The sequence below is a fragment of the Saccopteryx bilineata genome, chromosome 1 (genome assembly GCF_036850765.1).
Source record: "Saccopteryx bilineata isolate mSacBil1 chromosome 1, mSacBil1_pri_phased_curated, whole genome shotgun sequence".
NCBI lineage: Eukaryota > Metazoa > Chordata > Mammalia > Chiroptera > Emballonuridae > Saccopteryx > Saccopteryx bilineata.
The window spans coordinates 126,611,118-126,632,948 of NC_089490.1; the positions used below are offsets into that span (position 1 = coordinate 126,611,118).

Genomic DNA, 21,831 nt, shown 5'->3' on the forward strand with positions numbered 1-21,831 from the left:
CTATGACCTGTTTTAAAACAAGGCCAATCGTCCTGTGTTTGGAGCCCCTGTAAAATTTTACTAAACAAAGGATGAGTATCTGTGCTGACCCGCGCGAGAGTGCTGCTACTGGCTCTTCCTACTCACATTGGGAGACATTTCATCCTGTTTACAATAAACTGCCATTGGCTCTGGCAGTTGTTTCATTACATAATATAGACTGTTTGGCTATATACAAGTTAGTAACTTTGTAGTTTCTTACTTTTTGCTCCTTATATTAACCTATTACAATGTACTATTCTCCTGGATTCTCAATTCACCCCCTTGTATACATTTCTATAGCCGCCCCCCCCCTTCAGGTTTACATAATGCTCCACCTGAATTTAGGTAAGAGTCTCTTAATTGGTAGCCACCTCTACTCTCATGTTTGCTGAGTCACGCTGGATTCTGCCAGACTGAGTTTCCTAGATAGTATACTCACCTCCCTCCCCAAGAATCTTCAAAGGCTCCCTAAATTCAGCTATTTCAAATACAAACCACTTATTTTGTTAAACTTGACTTCACGTGCTATTATCCTTAAGTAAATTACCTACTAAGTCCTCCGAAGCCTTCAAATAGTGAAGCAGGCAGGCCCAGTGACCTCTCCCATTTCTGTACTACGAGCTCAACATGGAAACACCATTCTGTGTGTCCATTCTTTGTCTGCAAGAGCCATATCTCGAATACTAGATTTCATTCCAGATATGAAACCCTATGACGCAGAACGAGAAATTCAGGTGTGTACACAGGCAGGTAGGCAGGATGGTGAACAGACTGAAACAGCACTTGAAGCAGAATGTTCCAAGTAAAGATTCTGCTCTGAAGAAACAGGACAGCAATCAAACAGAGGAGGTTGAGACAGGGTCGACAGTGCCTCAGCCCTGGCATCAGCAAACAGACATGACAAGGATAAATACATACACTCAAAATAAAAAAGACTTTTCCACTTTTGAGAACTGTCAAATACAGAATACGACAAAGCATAAGTGCTGAGAAACCTCTCTGAGTGTACGACATCAAAACGTAATAGATGAAATATTTAAAATATCTCGAGAGAAGGAAGCAAACGGAGACCAGGAAACATAGCAGTATATCAGAATTTCCAAGTGGTTCTCAAACACTGAGCTTACTGCTGGCCTTGAAAGCGTCAGTCTGTACCTGAGAATCTGTACGCCGAGGTTTACATACCTCAACACACACACAATGGAAAAGAAGCAAAGCCTGGAGTCCAAGCAAGACTGAAGGTCTGATCAGAGACCTGTCCAGAATCACGAATACCTGAAGGAGACACCCACAATGATAAACCAGGGGCAGCTGTGACCCACAGAAGAGCCAAGGGGTACCTGTCTTGAATCTGGCTTGGTAGAAGCCATGAAAAATCAAGGGCAGAGGAGAGAAACTCTCCTTCCTGAGTGCCTATATACAAAGACAAGCCCACTTTTACTCAAAGATTAGACTAGAACTTCCACTAAGAAAGAGATCCTGAAGTGCCAAGCCAAAAACTTTGTTGACTATGGTTACAAAATGTCTTATTTCAAAGTGCCTCCCAGAGGCAAACGAAATCTCCTATGGGTTAAACATAAGTCTCAGAGGCAGTCCACATGTAAAGTTCCAAAGAATCTAAATTCATCATATTTTAAAATTACTAAATATCTAAGTAAACACAGTCCCAAGGACTTCTGCAAGAATAGCAAGCTTAAAACCGCAAATGACTCTCTATTACACAACAACTAGATTCTAGATAGGGAACCTATTTTAAATACATTTCTGGATTCACAGAAAATAAAAGATGGCCTCAAAAGACCCTCCCCTCCCTTCCATATAGGAGAAAATATAACCTGAAGTCAGACCAGTAAAGTCCAAGCTTCAAGGCAACATGATCAGTTTCCCTGAAGGCAAAGGTAAACACTACCAGTTCTGCAACCAGTCTAAGTCACCTCTGAGCAAGTGTCAGACTGGAGCATCTCAGCCAGAGACGCCTGCCTTGACTTGTTCTCAGACTAGTAGTGCCCCTTGACCACAGCCAAAGGCCAACACAAATACTCTAAGGAGAAAAACATGTAGGATCTTAATTAACCTCCAGCTCTGTAGCCAAAAAGAAAGCTCAACGTTCTACACTCAAATGTTTAGAGCTGCTTTATTCATAATTGCCCCTGAGCAACCCAGATGTCTTCAATAGGTGATTGGATAAACAAGCTGTAGTACATCCGGGCAATAGAGTATTTTCAGTGATTAAAAAAAAATGAGCTAGCAAGTTATAAAAGGACATGAAACAGCCTAAGGTACCTATTGCTATATGAAAGAAGGCAGTCTGCAAAAAAGCTGTATGAGAAGGCCCACCTACAGAGAGAGTAAAAAGATCAGTGGGTGCCAGGGGCTCAGGGGCTCATGAGGAAGGGACAAACAAGCAAAACAGAGAGGACTTTCAGGGCCATCAAACTATTCTGCATAATACTGCAATGGTGGGTACATGACATGTATTTGCCACAACCCACAGAATTGTACAACACAAAGAGTAAAAGTAAACTATGGACTTTAATTAATATATTAAAGTTATTATTATATATTAAATCATTAATATAATTAATATATTAAACTTTAATTGAAGTATCAATATTGGTGCCTCATTTGTAACAAATGTATCACACTAATGCAAGATGTTAATAGGAGAAATGGGGAGAAAAATTAATATATGGGAAAGTTGTGTACTTTGTGTATGTTTTTCTAAATCTGAAAGTGCTCTAAAAGTTATTTTTAAAAAATTTATGAGTTCATCATCAAAGATAACCAAAAATATAATGAAACCAGTAACACGAGTGAGAATCATAAGAAACTCTCAAGTAATTCAGATCACGGAATTATTATGCACAGGCTATAAAACAGCCATATGTGATTTTAAAAATACCAAACAACAAAGGATGGTCAAAAATGACCAAATATAAAGGCCTAATTTTAGGTATGAAAACATATAATGGCTGAAACTTAAAAGTCGATAGGTACAGCCTGACCAGGCGGTGGCACAGTGGATAGAGCATTAGACTGAGAGGCAGAGGACCCATGTTTGAAACCCCAAGGTCACTGTCTTGAGTGTGGGATCATAGACATAACCCCATGGTCACTGGCTTGAGCCCAAAGGTCACTGGCTTGAAGCCCAAGGTCGTGGGTTTGAGCAAGGGGTCACTTGCTCAGCTAGAGCCCCATGGTCAAGGCACATATGAGAAAGCAATCAATGAACAACTAAGGTGCCGCAAGGAAGAATTGATGCTTCTCATCTCTCTCCCTTCCTGCCTGCCTGTCCCTGTCTCTCTCTCTCTGTCTCTCTCACTAAGGAAAAACAAAAGTAACTAGGTGGAGTAAACTGCCAATAAGACCTATACATAATGAGACTCAGGTGAGTCTAAAGAAATTTTTCAATTTCAGCACAAGGACATATGTATATAAAATACAAAAAAGGAACTAATAAATCTAGATGCAAATAACAAAGTTTAACACACATTTAATTAGAGATTCAAAATTCAAGCAAGACTGTTCTACAGACAGCAAACTTCTCAACAGAAGCAATAAATGCTGGGAGGCATGGAATATTATAATCAGAGGTGAGAGAAAATAACTCTCAACTAATAAAAGTATTTCATTGCCAGTTTTTAAAAAAAAAGTTAAATTTATGGCATCTAATAAAATAGACTTTAAACATATAAAATAAAATTAATAGCACTACAGAGGAAAATTGATAAACCTACTATTGCATTGGGAAATATAAATAAATTTCTCTCAATAATTGATATATCAAGAAAACAAAAATAGTAGCAAGGAGACAGATGATTTAAAGACAATTAATAAGCTTGATTTGCTCTCCGTGTATGAGGAATCCTGAAACTCATTCCCATCCTTCTCAAGCCCACATGGAACATTTACAAAACTTGATGGTATAATGGGCCAAAAAGCAAGTCTCAAAAAATTTTGGAGAACTGATATCATCATAACTACATTCTCTTGCCACAGTTAATTAGTATTCAATAACAAAAAAACTTTTGCCTATACATTTGGAAATTATATAGCTCACTTTCAAGTAATTCTAGGCCAAAGAAGAAATCATAATGGAAATATTTAAATATATAATACTGAACAATAATAAATATACCATTTGACAAAATTTGTTAAATACAGTTCCATAAAAAAATACCATTAATTTTTTAAAGCCTGAAAAGTATGCTAACATAAAAGCTTAGAGAATAGTTGAATAAATATAATAAAACAGCAAACAAATCCAAAAGTTTAACAAAGTCAAGAGTAGGTTCTTTAAAAAGGATAAATAAAATATGTACAACTGTGGTAAGATTGAGCTACAGAGAAGAAAGGAGAAAAAAATAAACAATTTCAGGAATAAAAAATGGGTAAGAAGCTACAGATATAAGAGAAGATAATGAAATAATATGAACAAATTTATACCAATAAATTTGAAAACTTATGTGTGTGACTAGAAAAATATAAACCACTGACCCAAACCAGAAAATTTAAATGAATTTATAAGCATTAAAAATAATAAATTAGTAATTAAAATCAACCCACCAACTAAATTCAAAACCCAGGCAGATTTACAGACAAGTTTTATCAAATATCCACAGAACAAATTATTCCAATCTTACACAAACAATGGGTGATATGTTTCACCTTAACTTTAAAGGAACTAGTCTACCCTGGATACCAACATCTGACAGGAACAGTACAAGAAAGAAAAATTACAGACCAATTTTTCTGACCACATAGATGTAAAATGCAAAACAAAGTTTTAACAAACTGGCTCTAGCAGTGTAAGAAATATCACCAAGATATATTTATTCTAGAATACAAGCTTACTATGATGATTTTTTATTCCTGTTAAATTAGAAGATTAAAGAAAAATAACTATCCTGATAGATGCATCAATTGCATTTAATTAAAGTCAGTAACTATACATGGTAAAAAATAAATAAATAAAACTAGCAAACTAGGAATAGAATAAAACTTCCTTAATTGATAGAGTATCCACAAAAAATGTACAATAAAGATTATGTTCAGTAGTGAAATATTAAAGTTATTCCCTTTGAAATCAGAAGCAAGACAAGAATGACCAATCTTGCCATTTCTACTCAACATTGTACTGGAGAAACATACTTACTAACACAATAAAGCAAGAAAAATATAATAGATGAAAAGTTTGAACTTATAGCATCATCACAACTTGGAGTCAAAAATATTTCTAACCTTAGTAGTAGGTATACATGATTGATGGGGCCTACTTACCTGCCCATACAGAATTTAGCTTAATTTAAACTGGAAGAGGAAGTGAAATGACCAATAAACATACGAAAACATGCTCAATCTTATAAGTCACAGAGCAAAATGAAAATCACAAGAGAGGTGATATATTAAGCACACCCTATTACCAAAACTGAAAAAGTGAGAAAACCACAGTCAGTAGGATGGTGAGGAAACTCTCTCACCCACCACTGGAGGGAGCACCACTTGGTCAATGGAAAATGGCATTATTTGAGGGTGAGCACTCTAGATGTTTTACACACACACACACACACACACCCAGAAGATCCTCTTAAACAGGTTCATCAGGTAATATACAAAATTTTGTGTAGTAGCATTGCTTTTAATAGGAAATTTTATTTTAAAACACTAAGGTTTAAAGAACTGAAATGCCCATCAATAGTTAACTGGATAAAATGCACATAAACTGTAAGCTACCACTATACATCAACAAACATTAAGAACAAAAACATACTGAAATCAGACTGAGTGAAATATTTTTCATGTATTTCTTCTGTTTTAGAAATAGAAACAGGTATGATGAAATCATTAAGAAAAGCAAGGAGGCCCTGGCTGGTTGGCTCAGCGGTAGAGCGTCGGCCTGGCATGCAGGGGACCGGGGTTCGATTCCCGGCCAGGGCACATAGGAGAAGCGCCCATTTGCTTCTCCACCCCCCCCCCTTCCTCTCTGTCTCTCTCTTCCCCTCGCTGGGGATGGCTCCTTGGCCTTTGCCACAGGCACTAGAGTGGCTCTGGTCGCGGCAGAGCAACCCCCCGGAGGGGCAGAGCATCGCCCCCTGGTGGGCAGAGCGTCGCCCCCTAGTGGGCGTGCCGGGTGGATCCCGGTTGGGCGCATGCGGGAGTCTGACTGTTTCTCCCCGTTCCCAGCTTCAGAAAAAAAAAAAAAAAAAAAAAAAAAAAAAAAAGGCAAGGAAATTACGAACATAAATTCATGATAGTGGTAACTCTGAGATATAGGAAGAAACCACAGAGACTTCTTACTGCTACTAATACATTTCTTAAGCTGCACATTAATTTCAATAGAATGCACAACACCACAGGAGGTACTGAAATTTTCCATCACAGAAGTTTGATTGAAGAAGTTGCTCCCTTTGATGAGCTATTTAGAGAGAAAACAAATATCACATAGAAACTGAACTTAATGCCAATAACAAGTATTTTTTAACTCTAAGAAATCACAACTCCGTATCCACCACAGGAAACAGTGTAGTATGTTGCACGAAAAAACCAATCAAAATTATAACATGCATTCATAGACTGCTGACTTTGACAGGCACTGCTGGCTGCAGACCAACATCCTTTCTTCATTCTTCCTTGAAAGCAGCAGATGCCAATTTTGTTCTGCCATCTATCCTTCTGCCTTGTAACTCAGGAGAGGGTGTCCTCACTTAAGGGACATCATTTATTTAGTCTAAAGTAATGTTTTACCCCACTGGTTCAGGTAAACATTGGCCCCACTCTGCCCAGGGAGACAAGTGGTAGAATCTACTAAGGGTTGCCCGGAAACGGTTTTCTTGCTCCTAAAAAACAGGAGATACAAAAAAGCGTACATATTTTTTTCCTGCTGGTGTTATGCAGAGGTATATATTGGGAGCTGCTGCCACGATGCGTCACTGAGGAAGACCAGCTTCAGGATTAAGTCCACTAGCCCATGATGACAGCATTGAGACAATAAATTAGTTAGAGCTGGAGTCTTACATTTTTGACTTGCTGGAAATAATACGTCATTTTGTTTTCTATTTTCCCACTGAAGCCATATTAACTGGCATGCCATGTGCATCGAGTTTATGTGTTGGATCCTCACAGCAAAACTGTGGGATAAGTACTATTATTACGTCTATTAAATAGACAACAAAAACTAAACTTAGAGAATTAAAATAAGTTAACTCAAGTCATAGTAAATTCTAGGGTGCCTGACTCCCAAACACCTGTTCTTAACACTCTATCCATTCAAGGCTATCTTCGTGTGGCTATGAGGGCTGAAAAAAAGACCCCACCAGATGAGTGGTCCATTACAGAGCCCCACGCTTTTAAGGCGAGTCAGTGGTCGTGGCAGCAGCCAATGCAGATTCTTGACTTCTGAATTGTAGCTATAATGAGTTGGCCTTGAAATCAATAGTCGAACGGCAGCCTCCGAACAATACGCTTCTTACTTTCCAAAAATTTAATTCGTACTATTAAGTCACCTCCTGCTTGAAGTCTCTAAATTTATTACCATTTCCTGAGCTGATAAATCCTGACCTCCACAAATAAATAGATTCCAACCTCACTGACTCATCTGAAGTCCCTAGAAAAATGGTTTTATAACCCACGTCATGCCATTTTATCTTTAAGATATCCTCAATCAGACGACTTATTCACCTCCTTTCTTATATCCATAGTAACTGTTCACTGAGCTGCTGAAAGGATGCCGTGAATATATACTACAATGAAGGTTCCTTCTCTACGTTCCCTTAGTGTTTGAGAACTTAAACTGTAGACTGTGACTAATCTTACATTAAAGAGCCTGGCATTTATCAAAAAGACCTGAAAAAAGTCTCAGCTGAGTCACACTTGACAGTGAGGAAATTATTGAGTTCTCTGAGTTTCAGTTGATTCATCCTTAGAAATCTGATCTCTATAACTATCTGTGAAGTTTATTGTAACATTTAAAAACAAATATCACGTATCAAAATGTCTGCTGTAAGACATGGTATACAGCAGCAATTATTAATTTTTTTTTCATCTCATAGCACACAAAAAATAATTATTAAATTTCTGCAGCACACCAAAATATATATATTTTTTGACCTGACAAAAAAGTAGGTATAATTTCAATTCATTGAAACCAGACAGCTACTGTTGTGTTGGCTGTTACCATTATTTTTATTTGACAATCTAGGGAAAAAGAGGTCAGTGCCCTGACTAAACAGGTATTGCATGTTTTAAAAATTCTTGTGGCACACCTGAAAATCACTAGTATATAGACAAGTACTAAATAAATGTTACATTTTCTCAAATACGATGTGGAAGAACTCTGTTTCAACAACCACAACAGAAGCATTGTGAAATAACAGAAAAAGTCCTACAAGATGAAGTCAGAAATTCCGTGCAGATTAGTGGTAACTGGTAACGAGACAAGTGGAAGCAGTAACTCACCAGCTGAACTTCCCTTTGGAACTTGTCAGCATTCTGACGACTCTATCTCTTATTCTGCCAACACTCTTCACTACAAAATATTTTAGGCATTCCAACAAACAGAAAAGTAGGAGGGTAGGTAAATCCCGCTAAATAGTTTACATTCATACTTTTAAAAACAACTAAATAAAATCCTAGGCATTTTAAGAAACTTTTTTTTTTTTAAGAGACAGAGAGAGAGTCAGAGAGAGGGATAGACAGGGATAGACAGACAGGAACGGAGAGATGAGAAGCATCAATCATTAGTTTTTCTTTGCGCCTTGCAACACCTTAATTGTTCATTGATTGCTTTCTCATACGTGCCTTGACCGCGGGCCTTCAGCAGACCGAGTAACCTCTTGCTGGAGCCAGTGACCTTGGGCTCAAGCTGGCGACCTCAGGGTCTCAAAACTGGGTCTTTTGCATCTCAGTCCGACGCTCTATCCACTGAGCCACCACCCAGTCAGGCCATTTTAAGAAACTTAACCATAGTATCAATTATGACACTGGCACTGGTCTGTTTATCTAAGTATTGCCATTAAAATATTGCTTAAATTTTTTTAATGGTTATTTAGTATTTAGCGAAATGTGAAAACCAACTAATTCAGCTACTGAAAACTAAATTAATACAACAGCAGACTTATCATCATCATCTTATTAGTCTTTAAATCAAACACAGATTTTTGGTATACTCATGTTGACAATAAAGCATACTGTCCTTCCATTCCTTCCATTTATTTTTATTTTATTTATTTATTGTATTTTTCCGAATTGAGAGTGGGGAGGCAGACAGACAGATTCTTGCATGTGCGTGATCGAAATCCACCCAACATGCCCACCAAGGGGCGATGCTCTGCCCATCTGGAGCATTGCTCTGCTGCAACTGGAGCCATTCTAGGGCCTGAGGTAGAAGCCATGGAGCTGTCCTCAGTGCCAAGGCCAACTTTTTGCTCCAATAAAGCTTTGGCTGCGGGAGAGGAAGAGAGAGATAGAGAGAAAGAAGAGGGGGAAGGATGGAGAAACAAATGGGTGTTTCTCCTGTGTCCCCTGACCAGGAATTGAACCCATGACTTCCACATGCTGGGCCGACACTCTACCACTGAGCCAGGTGGCCAGGGCCCTGTCCTTCCATTTAGATATTTTTACATATTTTAAAGCAGTGGTTTTCAACCTTTTTTCACTCGCAACTGATAAAAAGAAAATTACATATTTCAGGAACCGCTGAGGCCAAAACCAACCTAAGCATAAGCAAGTTTGACTGAGATCATTGGGTCTATAATCTTCAGACAACGTCAGCATGGTTAACTCTTTCGTAGACCAGATTGAAATTTCTGGCAGACTGGTATACGGATCAGCGCTTGAAAAACACTGTTTTAAAGGCTATGCAATAATGAAAGGAATGATTTAAAATTCACCTTATTATTTTAGGTCTAGACTTAAGATCCATTCCTTTATTTTCCATTTCACTCCCTTCTATTGTCCTAATTCCTGGATTATATGATTTACATTGTTAAAGAGAAAGAGTACAAAAGTAGGCAGATGAGGTAAGAAGTGCCAGCAGTTGACAAGAATTCCCCAAAGTGTAGGTTCATGAGTTAATTGGCTTGGCAAATGAAAATTTTACTCAGGAAAAAATAAAAAAGTCTTCTTTATAAACAATTTTGACTGTAGGGCATATTATTTAAAAGATATTGTTTAAATTAATTCAAAATACATATTGAAAACGAACCTCAATTGGCTCTTCACCACCTTTTACTTGATTTTCACCCATTTCTCCATTCTCATAGCTGCTGCTCTTCTCAACCCATAACTCAGACTTTTCTACAGTGAGTCGAAGCTGGTCCAGATCCGCCTTTATTTGCTTGTAGTTATCGACATCTTGGTTGGAAACCAGCAATTGCACCTGGAAACAGAATTTCAACCCTTAATTTACTTAGGAATTTTCTTTATTTCTATTTCATTTATCTGAAATTTAAAGTATTTTAACATATTTGTCTATCAAAGGTTAATATTTCTAGAATATTTATGAATATTTTAGATGTATATTGACCAGGAAAACTTACCTGGAAGTACCTGTAAACTCTACCTAATATAGTCACATGTTATAAAGAATCACATATATAAAAGGAATGAGCCCTAACAAAGTGCTAAAGAGGAACTTAAACTAGAAAATACCCTGACTCCAATCTCCCTGCTCAAGTTCACTTTTCTGAGATTCTATCTGTTTTAGAAGTAGATAAGTGAAAGGAAATACAGATACAGTCTAAAGCTCATGATATCCATTTCTATTTTATCATAATTTCTATGTATTATATGACATATAAATATATTCATAACTATGTCAATTTAAATATTTAATCTTTTACTTCATTTTTAAATATATTCTTGCAAAGCTTCTTTTTTTTTTCTTTTTTTCTTTTTTTTTGTACATTTCTGAAGCTAGAAACGGGGAGAGACAGTCAGACAGACCCCCGCACGTGCCCGACCGGGATCCACCCGGCACGCCCACCAGGGGGCGACGCTCTGCCCACCAGGGGGCGATGCCCCGCCCCTCTGGGGCATCGCTCTGCTGCGACCAGAGCCACTCCAGCACCTGGGGCAGAGGCCAAGGAGCCATCCCCAGTGCCCGGGCCATCTTTGCTCCAATGGAGCCTCAGCTGCAGGAGGGGAAGAGAGAGACAGAGAGGAAGGAGAGGGGGAGGGGTGGAGAAGCAGATGGGCGCTTTTCCTGTGTGTCCTGGCCAGGAATCGAACCTGGGACCCCTGCACACCAGGCCGACACTCTACCACTGAGTCAACCAGCCAGGGCCGTAAAGCTTCTTCTTCTTCTTTTTTTTTTTTTCATTTTTCTGTAGCTGGAAATGTGGAGGCAGTCAGACAAACTCCCGCATGCGCCCGACCGGGATCCACCCGGCATGCCCACCAGGGGGCGATGCTTTGCCCCTCTGGGGCGTTGCTCTGTTGCGTCCAGAGCCATTCTAGCGCCTGAGGCAGAGACCACAGAGCCATCCCCAGCGCCCGGGCCATCCTTGCTCCAATGGAGCCTCGGCTGCGAGAGGGGAAGAGAGAGACAGAGAGGAAGGAGGGGGGGGGTGGAGAAGCAAATGGGTGCCTCTCCTGTGTGCCCTGGCCGGGAATCGAACCCGGTACTCCTGCACGCCGGGCTGACGCTCTACCGCTGAGCCAACCGGCCAGGGCCCACAAAGCTTCTTAATGAAGACCAATGCTCTATTAAATAAAATAAATATTAGTGAAACACATGTAAACACTTAGGTATTATTCATTAAGTCAAAAGATGGGTGTCATTCAAAAATGACAAAGGAAAAGATTAGATCCATAACAATTCCTTTCTTTTGGATGCAAACATTTTTCAATCACAATAACATTTGATTTCAGTGCTCCGCTTGTCCTACCCCCATTTCTCAGTAAATGTGAGGTACAAACAGCAGCTGTGGGAACAAACTCCCTGATGTGGTTGTATCCTCTAGTGCGCTCCTAAATCTGAGCACCTGTCATCTACATAAACGATATTAACTGAAAATCACTTGTGGGGAACTCCTTTTAAAATAGATCATGTCTTGGTTTATGACAAGGCCTTGCCTATCTTTAAACACAGAAAGTGTCCCCAGCAAAAGCTGCACAGTCTCATTAACTGCAACCGTGAAGTCAGGTTGGATGCTATAAACAATGCCTGAGGATACTCCATCTTACCTGTTTAAATGCCTGTAACACTTCCGCTCTCTGGCTGAAGTGCTTGAACAGAAGCTGCAGAGCTCCTGACAGCAGAGGAGGGTAGTCATGCATGATTAGGTGAATGAGGACCCGCAAAAATGTCCTGCCTCCTTCATCGTCAAGCTGAACTGGATTTTTTTCCTTTCTATACAACAAAACAAAATGAAAAATTGAAAATAACATATTTATATAAAACTTACTCATAAGTTGTTAAGACTATGTATACATTCTGAGTCATATCACTTTTCCCCTAGATTGGAGAGTAGAAAGGAAGACATTTAGACTCTTGTCCGTCTCGCATGTAACTGATAAAGAAGCAAAGCACAAACGAAAGCTTGTGTTTGTCCATGAAAGCAGGGAAGACCAACTACCCTAGTCCGTCCAAGGCCAAGGGGGTTTCTAGAATGGGGGGCTTTCAGCACTTACACTGTTTCCTAGGCACACCGGGGTGAACTGGTCAACTAGGCACAGAAAAAAAGACAGGAAATGGGGTCAACCCAAAAGTTTGTTGAGAAGGCATAAGGTTCGATGTACACCAAGGGTTGATTTCCCTGGAGCCTAGTGCCCTCTCAACGACTGGCGGTGAGGGAGGGGCTGGGGACAGGCAGTACACGCGCCCACGCATGCACCATCACCACAGCAGCTAAAACCTGTGTGTTTCATATGTTTGGCCTCTAGCAACATTCCATGGGATAAAAAGCCCACTTATTTTAAGGTGAAAATCAGACACCGGTTCATTCTCCTTTCTTTGGTATAATGAAACATTTGAATCGGAAAACATATGATAACAACAAAAACCAGCAAAACAATAAAAAAAAACAAAGCTAGGCCCTGGCCGGTTGGCTCAGTGGTGGAGCGTCGGCCTGGCGTGCAGAAGTCCCGGGTTCGATTCCCGGCCAGGGCACACAAGAGAAGCGCCCATCTGCTTCTCCACCCCTCCCCCTCTCCTTCCTCTCTGTCTCTCTCTTCCCCTCCCGCAGCTAAGGCTCCATTGGAGCAAAGATGGCCCGGGTGCTGGGGATGGCTCTGTCGCCTCTGCTTCAGGCGCTAAAGTGGCTCTGGTCGCAACATAGCGACGCCCAGGATGGGCAGAGCATCGCCCCCTGGTGGGCAGAGCGTCGCCCCTGGTGGGCATGCCGGGTGGATCCCGGTCGGGCGCATGCAGGAGTCTGTCTGACTGTCTCTCCCCATTTCCAGCTTCAGAAAAATACAAAAAAAAAAAAGTTAAACCAAATGTTCACCAGGGATAAAAATCCTTTTTGGTTCCCTTGATCCTTCATTCCTGTTTGTCTTTCTAACCAAAGGAAATATAACAAAAGGCTTAGATATAAACTTGCTTAGGTTCTCATGGTAAATCTGTAACAAAATGAATGCTCAATAATTTGTAGCTTAGACAGTTTACTTTTTTTAGTTTTCTTTTTGACTGCTATTGGTTTCATTTCTGAAAAGGAAGGAAACAAGTTAAAGATAATAAATGGCCGGGTTCCTGATCGCAAAGGAGGGCAGTCAGGCCACAGGTATTTCATTCTCTTTAATCACAGGCATCTCCACTTGGCAGAGAGTATCTTTATTTCGCATATATGAAATTAATGATGACATTGAAAGCAGTGACTGTCTTGCCTCAAATTTGTCAGATTTAGGGAAGCAATGTTTTCCAAGATGTAACAATATTTTTATCAGGAGAATTGAAGGTTATTGGTATGCTGTCATTATTTGAGGAAAGAAAAGAATTCAGGTAAAAGTTCAGTAAACTGATCTCAGTTCTCTTGTCCTAAAAAAAGTTATCAATAACATTCTAAGTAAAATTTTACTCACAAGATAAAGATAATTGGCCCTGGCCAGTGGCTCAGTAGATAGAGCATTGGCCCAGTGTATGGACATCCCAGGTTTGATTCCAGGTCAGGGCACACAGGAAAAGCAACCATCTGCTTCTCTCCCCTATCCCCTCCTCCTCTCTCCCTCTTCCCCTCACACAGTCAGTAGCTTGACTGGTTCGAGTGTGGCCCCAGGACCTGAGGATAGCTCCTATTGAGCACATTAGCTTCAGACGCTAAAAATAGCTAGGTACTCAGTACTTGAGCATTGGTCCTAGAGGGAACTGCTGGGTGGAGCATGCAGGAGTCTGCCTCACTATCTCACCTCCTCTCACCTATAAATAAGTAAGTAAGTAAGTAAATAAATAAATATATGTAAATGTTACTATACCTTCCAGCAAACATAGTTTCTGCTTGAGCTGCAATTTCATCTATATCAGGAACAATAGCTGCAAAGATAAATGGTAAAATCTATTCCTTATTATAATTAAGTCACAATATGTATGTTAATATATCAAAAAATATTTTGTCTTAATTTCTTTATGCCACCAAAAGTCAATTAAGAGTTTTAAAAGTCATAATATAGTTCTACCTTAGGTATCACTATTTTTTATTAAATTTTATACTTTTAAATATATATTTCTATAGTCAAAGATATATTTAAAAGATCAGAAAGAACCATTTATAAATTGCCCCATCTAAATAAGTATGTATATGTGCATCAACCACACAAATACATATACACACACTTATGCATATACATATAATTTTAATGAATGATGACAAGAAAGGATAATTGTTTAAACAATCAAAATATAGCAATAATGAATATTGCAATTATATTGTAACTCAAAACAACATGGTCTTTTCATCTAAGCTCATTTCTCAAATTCCATCCCTTCTTCTCATGGGTCTCCTCATGCCTACTTTTTTTTTTTATACAAACCAATCATGATTCATCACCCATCCTCACCACTAACATTTTGAAGATATCTTAATTAAGATAACATGTTTAAATGATAACTACATAATTTACATCTCGTCTCCAAGGCATAAAAAGAAAACAGAGCCAGACATCAAAAGAGAAAAAGATTTCTCCCTAGAAAAGTTCTTACAAATACAACCAATATAAAAGATCGAGTAAATCAGAAAACTGGTTTTCTGAGGTTGCCCCCCAACTTTCCCTCTCACACTTTACTGACTGAGCTCTTGTTTCCAGAAGTCTGGATTCTGAGAGCCAACAATTTTCATGCTACTGTCAATGCAATCGCCAGCGAGACTTTCTGGTTCTGACACACTGTTCCTGGAAACAGTCCTTTGGGGTTCTGCACTTCTGGGAAGCATAAAAACAACGCCGCTGTAAATGTGCCAGAAATGACTTCTCACTGAAGGCACACCTTCCCTGTCTGCAGAGGCACACTGCCTTTCAGGTGGTACTGAGTCTGCCCGGGGATCACTGGTCTAGCATTCATTCTAAGGGAACACTTGAAATCACTGAATCACTCCTGTCCAGCTGATTGACGCACAAGGAAGAAAAGCGTTCCTGATGTTGTCACAGCAGCTGTGGTTAGATGAAAGTTTCTTATCTGAGTACAAATCCTATCTGCAGAAAAAGAATCCTGCTAACTGCTTAAGTGTTTAATACCACACATTTTGCAGCCTGTCATAACCAGCCTATCTATCCAGAAAAATGGCAACCTATTATTTCATAGGTTTCATAAGGTGTTCTCTATAGTCACAAAATTGTTACAATTATTGTTATGCTCCTTTGTCATTATAGTGCTACACTCAGAGATAGGGTGTTTTAATTCTTATACTTTTTAACTGTGAAAAATTGAAATATAGTAATAGTCTAAAACCATGCTAAGTAAAAAAAAAACAACACCTACATTTGTATATTCACACCACTGGGAAATGCTATGTCTTTATTCAAAAGTTGGGCAATGGTTTTCTTCACAACACCTTTCCTCTCCATGGCTGCATTTCATATTGTTCTTTGATCTAGGCAAAACAATTTTTCTCTTGGATTTTCACCAAAATAGCATAATGCTTAAAAGATTCAGACTCTGGAGTTGAAGAGACTTCAGAGGGAATCCCTGGCTCCACTACTTTCATGACCTATAGCAAGTAACTTAATCCCTTCGGCCTTGGTTATCTTATCTGTAAAATGGCACAATGAACAGTGCCCTCCACCTCACAGAGTTCAAGAGAAACTGCCTTCAAGCACCAAGTAACAGCATACAGCCTCCTTGCTATTCGCTGCGCGTTATTTTAACGCCCTGTCTCTGCCCCTTCATGTCATCGCTGGAGATTATTTCCAGAGTTTGTCTCACAGAAGTACCACCATGGTTTAAAATATGAAAAGTGCTTTCAATTTTCCGGGGAAACAAAATACAGAGAGCAAATATGGTCACAAAGGAGATACCTGATGGCATTAATGTGTCTGGAGAGCCACTGGCAGATGTTTCAGCATTCTCATTGTTCTCTCCGAATTCCTTCTTATATATCGACAGCATGTAGGAGATCCTATAGTCTAGTCTGACACTCAGGATAAACTGTAAGAAACATTAAAAACAACATCATTTTCTTTTATTAGCACAGTGTTTAAAACTACAACTCATTACACGACGCCAGGAACTTAACTAGCAACGTGAACTAGTTAGAAAGTTACTGGTAAGTGCCAACCGTGTCAGCTGCATTCAGCTTATCGGTAATAAGACCAAGAAAAGCGATGCATTTCCAGTCATCAATGTCAGTAAAATCCCAAAGCATTTTTTTGAAAAAAGAAAGCCTGAATTCCCATGATTAATTACTCTCTGGATAATCCAGGTAGAGGGGTCTTGCGGGTCTGGTGGAAGAAGTATTGACATAATTTCACTAAGTAGTTTGCAGGTTGTCCGTTGGTTCTGGGAGGAGAATGCTGGAGCTGTGACCCTCACTCACACACAGAAAGTCCAAGATCTCAGCTACAGCAGTGTGGAGACAGGCTATATCACTACCAGCCCTGGATTTATGCTACGAAGGGCAGCTGAAGTCACAGCATCCTAATATACCACGGATGTGCCTCACTAGTGCTTGTGTTTTCTTGGGCTTGGGTGCTCACCTTTTTTCTTCTTAACTGATGCACTGACAGGAGCAAAGTGCCAGGAAGAATCCTGTCTGATCTCCACACTGTGAAGAATGCAAACTACTTGAAGCCCACTGCCCTCAAGAATCCAATGATCGAGGTGGGAAAACAAAATACACATTAACATAATTAGGAAACTATTGGGGGTTAAATCACGTGGTATAGATTACAGTGGAGATCAGAGAAGGAAGTATATTCTACAGATGTCTGAGTTGAGCAATGAAACAATAAGAAGTGGTCTCACACAGTGTTACCTTCCACCCCAGTGTGCCTGACGTAGGCCCTGGAATAACCCTTTGTGCCAGCAAAATTGAGCATCGTGCCTCCAAACTGTCCATGAGTCTCATTTGGACTGCAAACAATGGTCACGCAATTTTAGAAAAGTTGGTACTTAGTGGTACCATCTAAACTTACTTCACACTAGGCCAGCCATGGACCACACTCCTCCCTCACTTCCTCCTCCTGCCCCTTTTCTCTCATCCCCCCTCTCACAAGTCTCTGCTCACCAGCACAGGCTGCAATGCCTGCTGCTTTTCTCTGGCCTTCTCACATTTACTCACAGTGTCCACTTCACACCCTGAATGGACTTCTCTTTCACCAATAACCAGCTTCTGAGACATCTTCTAACATCTGGTTTAAATGTTTTGTTTTGTTTTTTTAATGAAGCTTTCTCTGGTTCCCCAGCCCAAATTAATTTTTCTCCTTATTGCTCACCCAACAATTATTTAGACTTATAGGTCTAAAGTTGAATCTCAATCTCTCTCTCTCTCTTTCCTGAGACCTTTATGCTCCTAATGGGCAATAAATATGCTCTATATCAGCTATGTTTGGTTAAGTTCAACAAACATTTGTTAAGCTAGGTACTGAGGAAAGTGCCGACGGTACACACAGGGTTCCAAGGATAGAAGACATTCCTTTGAAGAGCATATAATCTAGCGGGGAAACAAACACCAAAGAGACTCTTTTATTAGCACGTAGTGAGCATATACTGTCTGAACTGATTCTATAGGGGATTTTCAAAGCAGGAGACAGATGATGGGAAAGGAGGCCTGAGAAAGGGTCAGTGGATTTGGCAGCATTGATAGACTGGTGGCAGCAGAAGCCAGATTAAGCAAATGCTTAAAAAAATAAGTGTTTTTACTTTAAACCTACGTAAAGAACAAATTAATAAAATATAAATTAATGAAACACATTAACTCTTAGTTGAAGTTCCTAAACTTCCTAGAACTGCATTTTATAATTATTACCAAATTAAAATGTTCTTTCTCTAATATACAGGATAAGGCAAAAGCAGGTTTACAGTTGTTCGTAAAGAAAATAATAACACAAGAGTAAATTCTGTGTTTCCCATACAACTGTAAACCTACTTTTGCCCCCACCCTGTATTTAATTATAAAAACTCAATGGAAGGTGGAAAGAAAGAAGGGAAGGCAAAAAATAAAAACAAAGGCACAGAAAGAGTATTGCGAATGGGCCAGATACAGCTCCAGAGAGAAAACAGGAGAGAAATAAACTAAAGAAGGAGAGAGATGCAAAGTGATGGGGAAAGAAAGCCTGACCCTGGGCGAGGAGGAAGAGCCGGCAGAAACCGCCTTGCACAAGGAATCTGGCCACAAAGAAATTCCTCAACAGATGTTCTAAGAAAAAAACATATTCAAGAACAGTACCCAGAAACACAGACACAGACACAGAGAATCAGACCCAGACTCAGACACAAAACACAGACTACGGACAGAGGTTCAACCAAAAAGCCATGAAGAGCCCAACGTAGGCAGCAAAAGTGAGTCAGCCCCAAATTGCCCTGCCATGGTCTGTCCATCTCATCAGTTTCAGCTGTTAGAGATTGTTTTATTAATGCTGCTTTTTTTTTTTTTTTCCTGTTAAATGCTGGCTAAAATGAGGTCACAGACTTGAAACACCGTCCCGTGAGTAGGATGATGCTAAGCTGCGGGCTCATTACGTCTGCAAGTCAGGGGATCACGACTTTCCTCACTTTCAGAATAGAAAGGCTAAGTGATTTTTCAGGGTCATGAACACAGTGTTGGGAGGCCTGCCAATATTTCTCAGGATTCAACCCTTGGAATTACTGGAGGAACTGTAAAACCTTTTATGATTATAAATCTAATTATTTTAAATAAAAATGTACAGGCCCTTCCTGGACTACTGAGCCGATTCTGGTAGCTCAGTCTACTTTAAATTCTGATGAAACACAGTAAACTGTATCCTGAATCTTAATGAATCCTTGAAAACTCTAAGCTCCATGCTCCAAATCTAGAATATATATAATATATATATATTTATACTATATATATTATATATATATAATTTAAGTATAATAAAACTACTTTTTAAACTTTAAAAAATATTAAGAATTCATAGCTACAATGTGAGAAATTTATTCACTAAGCCAGTGGGCATGAAATAAAATTTACCTCCTTTAAATTCATAGAGGAAGGCCCTGGCTGGTTGGCTCAGTGGTAGAGCATCAGTTTGGCATATGGATGTCCCAGGTTTGATTCCTGGTCAGGACACCCATCTGCTTCTCCACCCCTCCTTCTAACTTCTCTCTCTTACCCTGCTGCAGCCATGACTCGATTGGAGCAAGTTGGCCCTGGGTACTGAGGATGGCTCCATAGCCTTCACCTCAGGTGCTAAGAAGAGCTAGGTTGCTGAGCAATGGAGCAATGGCCCCAGATGGGCAGAGCATCACCCCATACAGGGCTTGCTGGGTGGATCCCAGTCAGGGCACATGCCAGAGTCTGTCTCTGCCTCCCTTCCTCTCACTGAATTAGAAAAAAATTCATAAATCTAGGTTTTATATATATATATATATATATATATATATATGTATATGTATATATATATATGACATTATATTATATATACCTATATATGTTATTCCTAGCCTCTTGGAAACAAAACTACAAAGAGAGATGGTCACTTATATGAAATACTAAAATCAATTAAAAGAAATTATTAACATTTTTATTTAATAAATAAAATTTTATTTCAGTTTCCTGCTACAATGATAAATCTGGGAACATGGAATCATATGTCCAATTCAATTAAAAGTAGAAAAGGGGCTAGAATTCAATCATTAACTTTGTCATCTCTGAGATTCTTCTTAAATAAAGGTAAAAGTAAATTAGGGTTAATACTAAACAAGAAAACACATAGGAAAGAAAGAGGTTTTGTCCTCCTGCAGAGTACTCCATAACCATTAGCTATCATCATTAATATATTTATACGGAAATAAAAAATCTAATTAATATATTAAACAGTGTCAATGTGAGATTTCTTACCAGGCTTGTCGTTATCTTAAAAGTGAATTGAAGCAATAAAGTTTAAGAAGTCAAGCCAAGAAGCACAAATAGGTATTTGTCACTATGTAACATACCTGTAAAATCTCAATTATCTTCAGTTTGGTGTCCATCACGGTCACGTCTTCGTGCTCAGCCGAACTCCCTTGCTTGCTGGGATGGATACTGGGCTGAACGTCAGGTATACTCATGGGGAAGATGGAACCTCTGCTGAGCACCATCTGGGTCATCATCTCTCCCACCCCATGGATGGTTCTCATGACATTATTTCCTGGTGTGAGAAAAGTCCATAAGTCAACACATACCATACCTGGAGAAAAGACTGTAAATACCCAACTGGTCCCGAGCAAACTGAAACATGGCAGGGAAAGTATTAAGGATAGCAGATAGCAGCATCCGCACTGCCTCGCTCTTCCTTTGCAGAGAAAGTGAAAACACTGCAGACACATTTAAAAGTGACAGATTCTAAAAATGAACGTTTACCCTTCTCAGAAAATGCTTTCAAATGATGCACCAAGAGTGAATTGTTGGTAACTCTAAGGACATCCAAATGAAGTCTTTCTGGAGCATGTTAGGTACTACCAACTATCACACCATAGGTTCTACTGTTACAATAACTTGAAAGACAGATGATCAATCTCCATAATAAAGTTAGAGATAAAACGATTGTAATCGATGTGAGGACAAATAGATTACATAAAAACATGTAAATGGTGACTAGCATCCTAATCCTACCCTCATACCAAGGGCTTTTAGCTTCATTTTCCTACTGCTTATAAAAGAACTTAAAAGGAGGATTGTTACAACTTCACTTTAAGAAAAAGAAAGTCTCATTTTGCAAAGAAGCATGTATTGGCCAATATATTTCCCATTCCTTCACTCTGTTTGAATAGAAAATCATTATTGAAAACCCACAAAGGGGACCTGGCCACCATCTGGGTCAGCGGTAGAGCGTCAGTCAGCCTGGCATGTGGAAGTTCCGGGTTCGATTCCCGGCCAGGGCACACAGGAGAAGCGCCCATCTGCTTCTCCACCCCCCCCCTCCTTCCTCTCTGTCTCTCTCTTCCCCTCCCGCAGCCAAGGCTCCATTGGAGCAAAGATGGCCCGGGCGCTGGGGATGGCTCTATGGCCTCTGACTCAGGCGCTAGAATGGCTCTGGTTGCAACAGAACAACGCCCCAGATGGGCAGAACATCACCCCCTAGTGGGCTTGCCAGTGGATCCCAGTCAGGCGCATGCGGGAATCTGTCTGTCTACCTCCCCTCTTCTCATTTCAGAAAAACACAAAGGCAAGTCTGTTTGAGGGGATTAAAGAAACGAATTAGTGACAAGCATGATCATCTCAG

At 39.7% G+C, this 21,831-nt stretch overlaps 1 protein-coding gene across 5 annotated transcripts in view; it reads right to left on the reverse strand.

Moving 5' to 3' along the window:
- The window catches only part of ITPR2 (inositol 1,4,5-trisphosphate receptor type 2), a 525,086-nt gene that overhangs the window by 297,018 nt on the left and 206,237 nt on the right, over positions 1 to 21,831 (reverse strand). For all 5 annotated transcript variants that reach the window (XM_066264976.1, XM_066264974.1, XM_066264967.1 and 2 more), the window contains 5 exons: positions 20,564 to 20,757; positions 16,465 to 16,594; positions 14,431 to 14,488; positions 12,205 to 12,370; positions 10,223 to 10,396 (listed from right to left, as the gene is read on the reverse strand). In XM_066264976.1, the coding sequence (XP_066121073.1) occupies positions 10,223 to 10,396; positions 12,205 to 12,370; positions 14,431 to 14,488; positions 16,465 to 16,594; positions 20,564 to 20,757 (722 nt within the window). The remainder of the gene's footprint in view (positions 1 to 10,222; positions 10,397 to 12,204; positions 12,371 to 14,430; positions 14,489 to 16,464; positions 16,595 to 20,563; positions 20,758 to 21,831) is intronic.